This window comes from Dermochelys coriacea, chromosome 13, assembly GCF_009764565.3.
Source record: "Dermochelys coriacea isolate rDerCor1 chromosome 13, rDerCor1.pri.v4, whole genome shotgun sequence".
Taxonomy (NCBI): domain Eukaryota; kingdom Metazoa; phylum Chordata; order Testudines; family Dermochelyidae; genus Dermochelys; species Dermochelys coriacea.
Window position 1 is genome coordinate 37,029,388 of NC_050080.1, and position 16,398 is coordinate 37,045,785.

Consider the following 16,398-nt stretch of genomic DNA (forward strand, 5'->3'; position numbering starts at 1 on the left):
GGTTGTTGCGGTACAATGACTGGGTAAGAAACTGTTGTTTTGCACTCAGTAGATACCGGCTCATAAATTAAGTGCAGTTAAATTAAACAGTTGCAAACTGTTTCAAAAGATAAAAATTGCTAAGTTCTGTAATGTAATTGTCATCTCTCCCCCCACCTCAACATTTGAACATTTCATCAACTGGTTGTGAAAAGGTTTTCTCAGTTGGTTTAATTACCAATACCCAGGAGCACAAATTTATCAGCTCGTTATATTTGTGAGTGTATTTGAGAAAGAGAGAGAATAAATTGTCTTTTGGTTTCCAAGGGCATCAATGAGAAACCAAACCCAGGCACCAGAGTTCATTCTGTTGGGGCTCACCAATATCCCTGAACTGTAACAACTCCTCTTCGGGGTGCTTTTCTTAGTTTACATGTTGACCTTAATGGGGAATGTCCTCCTCATCATCATCACCTGCACTGACAACTGCCTCCACAGCCCTATGTACTTCTTCCTCTGGAACTTGTCCTTCCTAGAGATCTGCTGTCAAGTTTCCCTCCCCACTCTGAACTCTGGGGTACAGATGTGGGGACCCACATGAAAGACCCCCTAAGTTTATATTCTACCAGCTTAGGTTAAAAACTTCCCCAAGGCACAAATTCCTTTCCTTGTCGTTGGATGGTATTGCTGCCACCACCAAGTGATTCATACAAAAATTCAGGAAAGGATCACTTGGAGTCCCTATTCCCCCAAAATATCCCCCCAAGCCCGTTCACCCCCTTTCCTGGGGAGGCTTGAGAATAATATACTCACCAATTGGTTACAATGTGAGCACAGACTAAACACTTTGTTTTTTAGGACACTGAAAATCAATCAGGTTCTTAAAAGAAGAATTTTATTATTAAGAAAAAGTAAAAGAATCACACCTGCAAAATCAGGATGGAAGGTAACTTTACAGGGTAATAAAAAGATTTAAAACACAAAGGACTCCCCTCTGGACTCAGCTTCACAGTTACAAAACAGGAATAAAACTGCCTCTTAGCATAGGGAAAATTCACAAGCTAAAACAAAAGATAACCTAACACATTTTCTTGCCTCACTTACAATTTCTGTAATTCTTAGATGGATTATTCGAGATATGTTTTCAGGAGATGTTATCCCTGCTTGGCTTCTCTCTCCATCCCCCAGATTTAAAGGTATCTTCTTTCCTTATTGGTCCTTTTGGTCAGGTGCCAACCAGGTTATTTGAGCTTCTTAACCCCTTACAGATAAAGTGATTCAATATAGCTGCAAGGAGGGATTTTATGCTACCCTTGTCTTTATGTTTATGACATCTGCTTAACCACAGCCATCATCCCCAGGATGCTGAAAGAACTTAGGATGGAGAGGAGAACAATATCCTTTGCTGCTTGCCTCTCAGAGAATTTTTTCCTCTTTTTCTTTGGGGGTACAGAATTTTTCCTGCTGACAGTCAGGTCATTTGACTGCTATGTGACCGTAGGCTGCCCGCTCTGGTATATGTCCATCATGAGCCAAAGGCTGTGCATCCTACTAGTTAATTTCTCCTGGATGGGAGGTCTTCTCCTCATCCTTACATCTATTGTCCTGACAAGCCAGCTCTCTTTCTGCAAATCCAAAGTAATCAACCATTTCTTCTGCGACTATACCCCCCTTCTGCAGATCTCCTGCTGGGACAAGCATCTCATGGAGCTTATCCATTTCCTGATGGCTTTCTTCACCCTGCTCAGCACCTTATTACTAATATTAGTGTCCTACACCTACATCCTCATCACCATGCTGCAGATCCCCTCTGCCAAAGAGAGCCCTCTGCCATGGGCTTTCTCCACCTGCTCCTCCCACCTCATTGTCATCTCCATCTGCTATGGCAGCTGCATTCTCATGTATGTCAGGCCCATACAGGACAAAGACCTGGACCTCAACAAAGACCTCGCCACCATCAACACAATGCTTGCCCCCTTGTTGAACCCTTTTATTTACACACTACAGAACCAGCAAGTGAAGGAAGCACTGAGAGAAGTGGCAAGAAAGATGTTTTCTCCCAAGGATGCGAGAGTCTTCCGTTTAGTGCAGAAATAACAATTAACTAAAAGAAGCAGTTAAATGAAAGGCCCAATCCTTCATTTTCTATCCACTGTGGTTATTCTGTGAAGCGGTGAGCCAGTGTCTTTGCAGGAGGCACTATGTAGCACAGCTGTCATGGCCTCATGGAGGGGGGTTTTACCATTGTAATTAGGGAGACGAGGGCCAGTGGGATAATCCATTCCTGAAACTGGTGGGAAATGAGTTTTTCTGCCATGAATAATTTTGATTCAAATATTTTCTTCACATTTTTGAAGGTTTTTCAGGTATCCATTGAAAAAGTGAAACATGAGAGTGTGGAGGGGTTGGTTTGTTTTCAGCAGCTAAACAAGTGAAAGAAAAATCTATTTTAGCAAACCGATTTTTAGCAAAACAAGAATTGGGTGTTCTTTCACAAAAGCTTCCATTGAAAACAATGTTTTGATGGAAAATTTCCTCCAGGTTTATTTGCACCAAAGTCCTTCCCCTCCAACACTTTAGAGAGCTGACAGGTTGTTCTTCTGCAGGAATACCTGATGTGGTGTAATCCTGCAACCGATCTGCACCCTAGATATGAAGATTCCTCTATTCCTCTCCATGTACTTGCATGGTTCCATGTTTTTCTGAAAGCTCTGCTGTAGAAATTATTTTGGGGAAGTTCTCTGGCCTGACTTATCCTGGAGGTCAGAGTAGATGATCAGAACGGTGTAAGCCTGTCTTGACAAAGGTAACTTGCGTCATTTCTCAGTGGATATGATTGGGAAGGTGAATGGAAGTTTAAGTTGTAAACAGGGGCTTGACAAGCAGTACATTGGAGTCAGGATGTCTATGTTAGCTAAGATAAATGGCACCACCCTAATGCTAGGGACAATGGACAAAATAAACCAGGAATGTAAAGATCAGGTTCCAAATGAACAGCACATGGACAGAGCATCTTTTACAGGGAATGGTTCCAGCAAAGTAACCAAGACAAGATGTGGTTAAGCAGATCTCTAAGAAGGACAAGTTCCGGAGGAAGAAGTACATAGTGCTGCGGAGACAGTAGTCAGTGCTGGTGATGAGGAGGAGGAGGACATTCCCCATTAAGGTCAACATGTAGGCTAAGAAAAGCACCCCAAAGAGGAGTCATTACAACTCAGAGATATTGGTGAGCCCCAACAGAATGAACTCTGGTGCCTGGATTTGGTTTCTCATTGATGCCCTTGAAAAGCAAAAGAGGAATAATTCTCTATCTTTCCCAAATATACTCACACATAAAGAGCTGATAAACTTCTGCTCCTGGCTATCAATAATTAAATCAACAGGCAAAAGCTTTCCACAACCAGTTGATGAAATGTTCAAATGGTGAGGTAGGGGGAGAGACAGTTACTTTATAGAGCTCAGCAATTTTTATTTTTTGAAACACTTTGCAACTTTTTAATTCAACTCGCTTACTATATGAGCCGGTATCTACTGAGTGCATAATGACAATTTCTTACCCAGTCATTGTACTGCAGCAATCCATTAACATGGATCTGGGGAGAGAAAATGGAAGATTCTAATACGTAATACTTTATGAAGCACTTTATAACCAGTAAGTGATCTGCACAAAACTCCCCTGAAGTCAATGGGCCAATATAGGTAAAAACATCTCATCACTGGAGATACAGAGAGACTCAGTTTTAGAACGTAGGACATTCTATAGTCCCATTCATCCAGTGTGCATTGCTTTAAAAAAAATGGCTTTCCAGCTACGCTGCTGTAATAGAGAGGGAAAATTTTGCTTCTGAACTAAAACTATAATTTAAAAAATGGGATAAATGATCAGCCGGCATTCTATTGACATAAATGGAGCCTTGTTGCTATATACCAGCTGGGGATCTGGCCACTGACCCCCATGGAGCTATGGCTGATCTACACTAGGTCATGTTGATTTCAATGGAGCTACATCTGTTTACACCAAGTAAGGAGATGGCCCATTGACTCCATTAGCTGCGCTGATTTATACTATCAACTGGGGAGCAGGTGAAATGATTTCACTTTTCTGTAATAAATAAAAGCAAAGACCCAGCTTGTCCATTTGCTCGGAATGATTTTGGAGACTGGAGCAATATTTGGAAATACTTTATTTTCTATCTCACAGAGACAGTCACTTGATTGTATAAGCTAAGTCATCTCAAGATCCTTTGAAATCCCAGCCAAGGTGGCTCGAATTGGTGATGCAGAAACTGAGATACGCAAAAACTAGAGTCCTTAATGGAAGTGCTGGATCCCAAAAAAATGAGTATAAGAACATTGGCTTACATGTCTTACAGCCCAAATAATGTGTGGTTGATTTAAGTGACATTCGTAAATCACTCTGAAGAATCACAGGGAAAACATTTCCTTAGATATTCTACATTGGTACTTAAATAGCCTCCATCATGGTAGTATCTGAGGTTACAACTACACTTAAAACTCTACAACAGTACACCTGCTACTGGGGACTTGGGGTGGATCTGGATCTCTGAAGGTATCCCAAACACACCAAGAAATCTGTTGTCTACAGACAGGCACCCAGACACCCCAGAATATGCTCCAAGGAGAGAGTACATCTTATCACACTTAAAACTGCATTCACCAAACAAGGACACTTCACCAAAGTTTCACCCAAATATCCAGAGTGAACCTATTTCAATACAGAAATAAAAACCCCTCCAGCCATGTCCTGAAAAAAATCTTTCCTGAACCCCCTCTTCAGGCCTTCACACAAGACCCCAAACTCTCCAAGCTCATCATCAAAAGTAAACGCCCCAAAGACCGGGACCCACCAACTCAAAGCTCCCCACAGACGAGTACCCATCAATTCAAAGCAGCTCAGACCCTGCCAGAACAGATGTAAAACCTGTAGACATGTCTCCACTGCTACAATGATCAACACCTCTCACAAAGCACCTTTTGATATCCATAGCTCCTACACATACCTATCACAACATGTGGTATACCTCATCCAGTGCACTAAATGCCCCAATAACAGCTAAGTTGATGAAACCAGACAATCACTGTGCTCTCAAATGAATGCACAGAGAAAAATGATAAAAGACAAAAACTCCATAGCACCAAGGGGCAAACACTTTTCACAAAATGATCACTCTATATAAGGACATAAGAACGGCCATACTGGGTCAGACCAAAGGTCCATCAAGCCCAGTATCCTGTCCTCTGACAATGGCCAATGGCAGGTGCCCCAAGGGAATGAACAGACAGGTTATCTTCAAGTGATCCATGCCCTGTCACCCAATCCCAGTTTCTGGCAAACAGAGGCTAGGGACACCATTCCTGCCCATCCTGGCTAATAACCATTGAAGGACCCATCTTCCATAATCAATCTAGCTTCCTTTTGAACCCCGTTATAGTATGGGACTTCACAACACCCCCTGGCAAGGAGTTCCAGAGGTTGACAGTGTGTTGCATGAAAATATACTTTCTTGTGCTTGTTTTAAACCTGCTACCTATTAATTTCATTTGGTGGCCCCTTGTTCCTGTATTATGAAAAGGAGTAAATAACTCTCCCTTATTTACTTTCTCCACACCACTCATGATTTTATAGACCTTTCTCATATTCCTCCTTAGTCGCCTCTTTTCCAAGATGAAAAGTCCCAGTTTTATTAATCTCTCCTCATATGTAAGCCGTTCTATACCCCTAATAATTTTTGTTGCCCTTTTCTGAACCTTTTCCAATTCCAATATATCTTTTTTGAGATGGGGTGACCACATCTGCACACAGTATTCAAGGTGTGGGCGTACCATGGATTTATATAGAGGCAACATGATATTTTCTGTCTTATTATTTAGCCCTTTCTTGATGATTCCCAACATTCTGTTCACTTTTTTTTACTGCAGCTGCACATTGAGTGAATGATTTCAGAGAACTATCCACAATGACTCCAAAATCTCTCTCTTTAATGGTAACAGCTAATTTAGACCCCATCATTGTTTATGTATAGTTAGGATTATGTTTTCCAATGTGCATTATATGTTACTTCTTAGCCTGTCCCTCAAAGGAATGCCGGATAACACCTTCAAAAGATGATCATGGGAGATTAAATTCATAACTTTGCTAGACAGTAAAAATCATGGACAGAAAAGGTTACATTTTTTTCCTCTCTTCCCCCTTCTCACCTCCCATGACTGGAGAGATGTTAACTGGCCATTTCACTTTGAATGGTCCCTGGAAATATATGGTAACTCCTTATGCTAAACAGTGTGTTCCATCTTAGCTGCGACAATCTGAATACCTTTCCCAGACCTGAAGAAGAGTTCTGTGTGAACTCAAACGCTTGTCTCTCTCACCAACAGTAGTTGTGTCAATTAGAGATATTACCTCACCCATCTTGTGTCTCTAATATCTTCAAACCAGCATAGCTACAACAATACTGCATATCTATCTATCTAGCTAGCTATCTCACATTTTCCCTGCACACCTCCTTCTCTCTTAAACCAGACCTATTTTAATCTCTTATTAGTCCTCCCCTCTCCCCACTGATCTCTTTATCCCCTCTATTTCTCACTCATTCTTCCTCTTCACTATCAAACTTAAGTCAATTGGTTTATGTGCCCGTTCAAACATATTTTCCCAGTAACACCTGATGACAGCACTGACCTTGTCTCTCAGCAATTTTGCTGCAAATTCAAATAAATGAGGGCTTGCTGAATTTATTAAATTCATCCCACTATGTGAAAATTTCCACCAGACAAACATACATTTTCTCATGGGACTATTTCATAAAGGAAGCTTCTTTGAATCCAAATAACCCTATAATTAATGGGGGAGGGGAGGTGTGTGTGGAAAATTATGGCCAATGTTAAAAATATTAGAGAGGAAGGGTGGGGGATAATTGAGAATCCAAATTCCTTTGGTGCCTAGAAATCTGAAATAGATAGATAGTTTTTATACTGTGCTCATCACTGTAATACATGAGCACCTTCCAGTAGCGCCTCCAGTCTTCTTACACAGTAGCTTGAAAGCTTGTCTCTTTCACCAACAGAATATGATCCAATCAAAGATATTACCTCATCCACCTTGTATCTCTGAAATCCTGGGACCAAAACAGCTATAATAACGCTGCAAACAACAAATACATAATGTACATGTATGCTGCTATGGACCTACATTTATACTGTTATATATACATACACCCATAGAATCATAGAAATGTAGGGCTAAAAGGAACCCTTGTCCCATACTCCTTGTGACTTTCTCCTGGTGTTATCTGGACTGGTGATCTGCTAGCTCACTCCAATCCTTGACTCTGGGAGCCAGCCTTACCCTGCTCTGCTGTGAGAACCCCCACTCCTGGGCTGTACACGCACAGCCTCTGGCATGTAAGCTGCTCCTTGGATTGTGCAACTAAATGACACTAGCCAATATCTCCAGTCCCAAACACAACCCAAGAAACCTCCATCTTGCAGTGTCCAGTTATGCCTTCTGGATACTGCAAGCTTATATGAGTTCATCAATTTAACAAAGAAATTGATGTGCACCAGGCTTTTATCCCAAGGGGAGTCTCTGACACACTTCAAACCAAATGCACTGCTTCAGGTAGACTAAACAAACAAATTTATTAACTACAAAGATATATTTTAAGTGATATTAAGTGATAGGCAAAAAGTCAGAGTTAGTTACCAAAAGAAATAAAACATAAGCACACAGTCTAAACTCTCAACCCTATTATACTGGGCAGCAACTAGACTAAGCAGTTTTTCTCACCCCACTAGATACCGCAGTCGTTAATATACAGGTTTGTTCCTTACACCTGGGCCAGTTTCCTCTGTTGTCTTATCTTCTCAGTGTCTTAGTTGCTTGCAGTGAAGGTAGAGGCAGGGGAAGGGCCTCCTGTGTGTTCACTCTATCTGTTTTATACCCTCAGTCCATGTGTTTGGGGAGCACAAGTCCAGGCATGTCTGTGGGGAATTGCTGAGTCTCTCCAATCAAGGTTAAGCAATTCCCCCGGTCTGGCCTTATGCAGGTGAGTCATTGAATTGTAGCTCCCTGGCTGGGCAATGGCTGTTGATGGGTTGGTTGACATCCCACCCAGGTATTGGTTACTTTCCTTGCTGTTGCCTCTGGGGAACTAATATCTTGCTGATTCTCCAACTTACAGCATGTTTTAGTGATCACCATACAACTTCTCATAACTTCATATGCATTAATAATACACGTATATGGATAGAGAAATGACTTTAATCAGATCATAACCTTTCCTCTGATATCTTACAAGGCATGCTTTATATGAGAGATCACTATTATATGAAAATGAGGAATATGGGGGTTACAGTGTGACAGATTTCTGTTACCAATCTGCCTAAGGTCTCAGTTTATCAGGCTGAGGCCGCAGGGTCATTTGGGGTGGAGATACAGGAGTACGCCAAGTGACTAAATTTTAATGCTTTATTAATACAATAATAAAATAATAACTGTATGGGCTTTGAGAGACTTGCCACCAACCAGAGCCTTGTTGGAGTTGGGGTGATCTCTGCTAAGCTGATTAGCATGGGTGTAGGTTCTTTGGTGGTCTTTAACGTGTTTTCTCTTTAATGCTTTCATCTTAAGAATAAAAGGGCTTGCTTAGAAAGAATGTGTGGTAACTTCTGTGGGCAACTACACTGCATACTGTCTTTGAGGAGAGACGTGAAGCAGGTCTGCTTAGACAGGTTGTCTTTTGCTGGGGATATCACAGTATAGCCAGGATCTGTGCAGCCTGGAAATACCCCAATCAGAAGGGAGAGAGACACAAACCTCCATTCAAGAGCGGTGATGGCTAAGGAGCCGGGAGCCTAGAATAGGTATCCTTTCTGGGACAAGGGGAATACAGGTGCAGCTGAACTGTGACAATCGTAACCCCAAAGGATATCTTTATTTTAGGTAAAAAATGTAGGTTGTGTTAATGACTATACATAAGAGATAATACTCTCAATACTTTTATATTCTGTCACAAACCAGGGAAAGCACACCAGTGGTCTGATCAAAGGCAATGTGAAGTGACAGCCACCATGGCTGATTTAACCACTCAGTTTGCAGGATGCAGATGGAGAAGTGAGTCAGGAAATGGGTCCAATCTCATAACTTATTGCTTAGACTGGAAGCTCTCTGATGTAGAGGTCATTATTTTGTTCTGTACTTGTACAGCTCCTAGCACCATGGGGGCTGCTGGTCCATGACTGGGGCCTCTGCCTATCACTTTAATATAGTGGTTTTCAGACTTTTTCATTTGCAGACCCCTAAAAATTTTGAATGGCGGTGCAGACCCCTTTGGATATCTTAGACATAGACCCCTGGGGATCCACAGACCACAGGTTGAAATCTGTTGTTCTGTGGTAACTACAACCTTTTGTAGACCCCTCAGACATAGTCTGTGGACCTCTAGGTGTCCATGGACCAAAGGTTGAAAACCACTGCTCTAAGAAAGAAAGAAAGAAAGAAAGAAAGAAAGAAAGAAAGAAAGAAAGAAAGAAAGAAAGAAAGAAAGAAAGAAAGAAAGAAAAGTATTTTACTCAAGTTGCTAAATACAGTGCCAGAAGCTGTAGATATGCCCTGGTGATGGGAGTAGTATAAGTAGATAAGACCAAGATTGTCTTTCTTCCTGTGCTCCCCCGTTGATCTGTTTGTGTCAATCTCTTGTCTTAGTTTGTTGTGTCTTAGTTTGTAAGTTCATTGGAGCAGGGGCTGTCTTTTTGTTCTGTTTCTGTACAGTCCCTGGTTGGGGATCAGAGGCACAATGTGGGGGGCAATGGGAAGGGTAAAGGACTATGAAGTCCTTGGATATGTTATTTACAGACCATTATAGTTCAGCACAGCCATGTCATGAGAAGGGAGACATTATTACTCAGGAATGCCCACTAGATATTGATTAGCAGTATCTCATAAGAGACTGCAACTTGGAGCAGCATCCCTGAGACATTTAAACTAGTGTTTCTTCATTATCTGAAGTATTTTCCCCCGGAAGATTATTAGACTTTAAAAAAAAGAGATGAAATTTAAAAAGCCACATTGGACAGTGTTAACAACAAAGCTTTCGAGACCCATAATCATTCAAATGGGAGGTAGGCTGAAATGGAAACTTATTAAAAAGTTTGAGGACATTGCAATAAAACACTTCTCTGAAAAGAGGAGGGAAAAATAGATCTTTATTTTACAGTCAAAAATACATGGGTATAATCTTGATATATGGGTATAATCTTAGTATTCCACAGAGGTTAGACTAACATTTTTCTTAAGGTAATCATGGGATGGCTCTGGTCATTCTAAACATATCAGCTTCTGGACCACCAGTTTCTGGAGAAAATCCCATGATGGCCAAATGCAATGGCTATATAGACAACATCAAAATATTTTAAATAAATGATTAGTCTGTGCATGTGTGTGCATGTGATGATCTACCTTCAACTCGTAAAGAGAATCAGCACGACCTGTTAGCAGCATAGGATATGCCATGTAAGCAAGTCCTCTGCTGCTAAGAGCTAATGTTGATTCTCTTTGCTTGTGGAACAAGAGTACTCCAAGGATTTACAGATTGTGCTGACATCAAGGTCCTGTCCCAAGGACTCATTGTATTGAGAGATGTCTGGTTCAAAATGGAGCCTCATGTAGCAGATGCCCATGTCTTTGAGAGCTTTGAAGCTAAGAAATGCACTGCAAATGTACTGCACGCTAATGAGCTACCTGAATGAAGGAATAAATAAATATCAATAAGATCAAAGTCAAATTAGGGAAAATACAGTTTTTCATTGTCCCCCTAAATCTTTCATCCACTAGATGTCTCCGTCTAGAGTCCCAGGCAAGGCATGGGGCCTGGTAAACAACAGAGACAAAGCTGGAACTGGAGCTGATGCTGGGAAAGTCTGTTTGCAGCATGTTCCTTGGATTAAATTGACCTTATGTTTAACTTACTATGTGCTGATTACACTGTGAAGCCCTGAGCACCAGATTCTTCAGGCCTGACTCATGTTCATACAAAGCAATCATCATGGACATCAGGCAGCAAATGTCAGGTGTTCTCTGACTGTGGGAGGCTGGCTGCATCAGAATCATTGTTTGTCTTGTTTACACAGAAAACAGAGCAGTAGCTCCCCAGACTCCAGCATTGCAAGTTCCCTTCAGATGTAGACTAAAGGGAGGCACCACTATCTACCGTCAAATGAATACCGTATAAATACAAGCAGGCATTCTGCACTTTGTAAATAGAGTGTCTTTCACACAAGATCGCAGCGCCTGCTCATCCCCTTAGGAATACACAAGTCTCTTTACTACCAGAATCTGACTTTTGAGGAACAGCAAGAGATAAACACCTCAGCTGATATTGGCTTCAAGGTAATCATGATCCCTACCCTGACGCTGCCTTGATAAAGCATGTTCTCGCTAAGAAATTTAGGGACATTAGCAATTTTAGTTCAGCTGCTTGTTATTGTTATTATCAAGTTTTAAAGTGAAGTTATTGATGAAAAGTTCATGGTGGAGCCTGGAATAGAATTATAGATGTCTTCCTTTTTTAAAAAATTTGATTTGATTTGATGCCCAAGTCACACCTTATTTGGCCATTAAACAACATGTAATAGATAGCAAAAAGCTTAATCCTCCAATACCCTCTGCTTTATTGAGCTGTTCTTACTTTTACTGAGGGAGTTCAGAAAAACCTTCCACCAGAACAAGAGCCTGAGGAATTCTGACTCCATAGATCTGACTTCTCTGCACAGGTCTAAATAATTAAGCATTAAGAAATTGCAGCCTGAAAGAACTAACAACACCAGGCCAGATTTTTAAAGGCAATAGACAGCCCGTGGGATTTTCAAAAGCATTTAGATGGCTATCACCCATTGATATAATTTTAAATACCTTTAAAAATCTGACTCATGAAGGTCTGTTCTACCCACAAAGTTGCATTGATTTAGTGCCAGGTGTGTTCTACTCACAAAGTTGCATTGATTTAGTGCCAGGTGTGAATTAAAATTAATGTAATTAAATTGGTGCAAAATACTCTGTTTGTATTGAGTAGGGAAAGTGGCTGGGTTTAACAGACATACGTTCTAGCCCTAACTCCTGAACACATGCCATGCCTAGGCTAAAATATAACAAGAGCAACTTTGAGCTAAATGTTTTAGCCTGCATCTACTCCAGGAAAAAAACAGTACATTTCGGTCAGGTTTGGCTAGCATGTGTTAGCTCAGCAACAACCTAAACTCAACCAATTTTCCTTGACAAGACAGCCTGTGTACTACAGAAACTCTTAACTCAGTTTAAACCCTGGCTTATATCTATTTAGCTTGCATTGGTACTTATAGATACAAACCAAACCAATAACAGCTTTAAACAGAGAGACGTGTCCATATAGGGTTTAATTATGTCAGCTTTTAAATCAATTTCCATAAAACTGATGAAAAGGAGTACTTGTGGCACCTTAGAGACTAACGAATTTATTAGAGCATAAGCTTTCGTGAGCTACAGCTCACTCTAGCTCACGAAAGCTTATGCTCTAATAAATTTGTTAGTCTCTAAGGTGCCAGAAGTACTCCTTTTCTTTTTGCGAATACAGACTAACACGGCTGCTACTCTGAAACCTGCCATAAAACTGATGGAATCAATTAAGCAGGAAATCTCAAGTAGGAGTAGGGAAGTTATTTTAGCTCTGTATTTGGCATTGGTGCGACGTCTCCTGGAATCCTGTGTCCAGTTCTGGTGTCCACAATTTAAGAAGGATGTTAATACATTGGAGACGGTTCAGAGAAGAGCCACAAGAATGGTTAAAGGATTAGAAAACCTGCTTATAGTGAGAGACCCAAAGAGCTTACTCTATTTAGTTTAACAAAGAGAAGGTCAAGAGGTGACTTGATTAAGGAGCAATCTGGGTAACAGATATTTGATAAAGGTCTCTATAATCTAGCAGTGAAAGGTCTAACATGATCCAATGGCTGGAAGTTAAAGATAGACCAATTTAGACTGGAAATTAAGACACATGTTTATAACTGTGAGAGTAATTAACCACTGGAAAATTTACCCAGGGTTGTGGTTGATTCTCTGTCACTGACAATTTTTAAATCAAGATTGGATGTTTTTTTCTAAAAGCTCTGCTCTAGGAATTATTTGGGGGAAGTTCTCTTGCCTGTGTTATGCAGGAAGTCAGACTGGACGATCACAATGGTCACTTCTGGCCTTAAGCTCTAATGAAGAGTATCACTAGCAAAGCATTTAAGCCCTTCACACGATGAAAGTGCAGCCCAAACTTACATTTGAGTTGCTTTGATCTAGAAAAAAATGTAAGTTTGGGCTGTACCTTCATCGTGTGAAGGGCTTAAATGCTTTGCTAGTGATACTCTTCATTAGAGCTTAAGGCCAGAAGTGACCATTGTGATCATCCAGTCTGACTTCCTGCATAACACAGGAAGGCCTCAGCTGGAGTATTGTGTCCAGTTCTGGGCGCCACATTTCAGGAAGGATGTGAATAAACTGGAAAAAGTCCAGAGAAGAGCAGAAAAAATTATTAAAGGTCTAGAAAACATGACTGATGAGGGAAGATGAAAAAATTGGGTTTGTTTAGCCTGGAGAAGAGAAGACTGAGAGGGGACATGATAACAGTTTTCAAGTACATAAAAGGTTGTTACAAGGAGGAGGGAGAAAAATTGTTCTCCTTAACCTCTGAGGACAGGACAGGAAGCAATGGGCTTAGATTGCAGCAAGGGCAGTTTAGGTTGGACATTAGGAAAAACTTCCTAACTGTCAGGGTGGTTAAGCACTGGAATAAATTGCCCAGGGAGGCTGTGGAATCTCCATCGTTGGAGATTTTTAAGAGCATGTTAGACAAACTCCTTTCAGGGATGGTCTAGATGTATGGCTCTGTTTATGGCTATTAGCCTCTGTTTGCCAGAATCTGGGAATGAATGACAATGCATGGATCACTTGATGATTACCTGTTCTGTTCATTCCGTCTGGGGCACCTGACATTGGTCACTGTCAGAAGACAGGATACTGAGCTAGATGGACCTTTGGTCTGACACAGTATGACCGTTCTTATGTATATATTACTTAGTCCTGACATGAGTGCAGGGATTAGACTAGATGATCTCTCGAGGTCCCTTCCAGTCCTACCATTCTATAATTCTATGTTAAGATGATCTCTAGTGAGAGTATGGATGGAATTAACTCTTTCCAGAAAGAACAGTGACATATTGACCAAGAAGTCATAGGCTGATATTAATTTTCATTCATTTCCAAGGAATGAATGGCTAAATCCCATAGATTACATAGAAAAGTTCATCCTAAATTTTTAAGATAAGATATCAAAAGTGCCTAAGTGAGTTAGGAGCTCAAAACCCATTAATAGTCATGGGAAAATTGGCACCCAACTCCCTTAGGTTCTTTTGAAAATCTTCTTCTTATTGGGTATTATAGCAGAGGGGTACCTCTGCTGTACTTCAGGTTGAGAGTCACTTAGGGTCAGATTTTTAAAGGTATTTAGACACCTAATGTCTATTGATTTCAATAGGTGTTAGGAGCCTAAATACCTTTAAAAAACTTGCCCTTACTGTTTAATGTTCATTGCTTTTGTTCTTTTCCTAACCCATTATATTCCACTCACTGAGAGAAGTGGATATTCAGGCTTGAACTAGTATTGCCCTTCTCTAGTATGGCAGAATAAATGGGATATGATCAATAAATGGTCTGAGCTGCCATGTCTGTGCTTGGGCCACCAGCAAAATGCACTGCTGTTACACTGATTCATGATCTGATAAGATGGGGTGGTAATAAAGGTTTGTTTTCTAGACATGAGATAGCCAGCATTTGCCTCTGTGATTTGGATTCAAAAGATGGACTGGTAACAATGAGTGGTAGATGAGTTTTTGAACATTTATGGAATTAATTGCCAACACTTGACTCATGTTTTAACTTTGTTCTTGTGATTATACTGCAGGGTTTTTTAAATTGTCTCTATGTTCACCCCATGGCAGACACAGGCTGGAGAAACAAAACGTCCATCACGGAGTTCATCCTCCTGGGATTCGGGAAGGTCCCTGCACTACAGATCCTTCTCTTCCCTTTGTTCCTAATGATCTATATGGCAACAGTGGCTGGGAACATCCTCATTGTTGTGCTAGTTGTGGCTGATCAGCATCTTCACACCCCCATGTACTTCTTCCTGGGGAACTTGTCCGGCTTGGAGACCTGCTACAGCTCAGCCATCCTGCCCAGGATGCTGGCCAGTCTCTTGACTGGTGACAGGACCATTTCTGTCTCTACGTGTATTGCACAATTTTATTTTTTTGCTTCACTGGCAGCTACAGAATGTTGTCTTTTGTCTGTGATGTCTTATGACCGGTATTTAGCAGTAAGCAAACCTTTGCACTACGCAGCCCTTATGAATGGCAGGCTCTGCCTCCAGCTAGCAGCCGGATCTTGGCTAAGCGGCTGTCTGGCTACTCTCATCATATCATGCTTGATGTCACAACTAACCTTCTGCGGCCCCAATGAAATTGACCATTTCTTCTGTGACTTCACCCCAGTAATAAAACTGTCCTGCAGTGACACCAGCCTGATCTTGGTGTTGGATTTGCTCCTGGCATCTCTTTGCACACTCTTCCCATTTCTGTTAACCTTGTTGTCTTATGTTTATATCATCGTCACCATCCTGAGAATCCCTTCCACTGGCAGCAGACAAAAGGCCTTTTCCACCTGCTCCTCACACCTCATCGTGGTGACAATGTTCTACGGGACCATCATTATTGTCTACATGCTACCGAAATCCGACACATTGAGAGACCTGAACAAAACGTTCTCTGTCTTCTATTCTGTCCTGACCCCGCTGATCAACCCCCTCATCTACAGCCTGAGAAATAAGGAGGTGAAGGAGGCCCTGAGCAGAGTGATCCATAAATGTGTGGCTTTCTCAAGAACTCAGGCATCCCAAGCAAGTACTTTTAGGCTGAAAAAAAAACAAGATGACCAGAGCTGATTTACTGAGTTATAGGCACAAGTTCTGTGAACGTTCCTTCCCCACTCTGAACTCTAGGGTACAGATGTGGGAACCTACATGAAAAACCCCCTAAGCTTATTTTTACCAGCTTAGGTTAAAAATTCCCCAAGATACAAACTATTTTAACTTTTGCCCATGGACTTTACTGCTGCCACTACCAAGTGTCTAACAAATATATAACAGGGAAAGAGCCCGCTTCGAAATGTCTTTCCCCCCAAAAACCTCCCAAACCCTACACCCCCTTTTCTGGGGAAGGCTTGATAAAAATCCTCACCAATTTGCATAGGGGAACACAGACCCAAACCCTTGGATCTTAAGAACAAGGAAAAAGCAATCAGCGTCTTAAAAGAAGAATTTGAAC

General features: G+C 41.2%; 2 protein-coding genes across 2 annotated transcripts; both read left to right on the forward strand.

Annotated features, from left to right (window-relative positions):
• Positions 1–313: 313 nt before the first annotated feature.
• On the forward strand, positions 314–2,076 carry LOC119841644 (olfactory receptor 6C4-like). Its single transcript, XM_038369192.1, is given in 2 exon segments — positions 314–517; positions 1,312–2,076. Coding segments are annotated over 2 exon segments (969 nt in total).
• Positions 2,077–15,008: 12,932 nt separating this feature from the next.
• LOC119841645 (olfactory receptor 1F1-like) lies at positions 15,009–16,016 on the forward strand. The gene is made up of 2 exons (XM_043495621.1): positions 15,009–15,279; positions 15,568–16,016. Exons 1-2 carry the CDS (start codon positions 15,009–15,011, stop codon positions 16,014–16,016), a joined length of 720 nt encoding a protein of 239 aa, XP_043351556.1.
• The last annotated feature ends 382 nt before the right edge of the window (positions 16,017–16,398 follow it).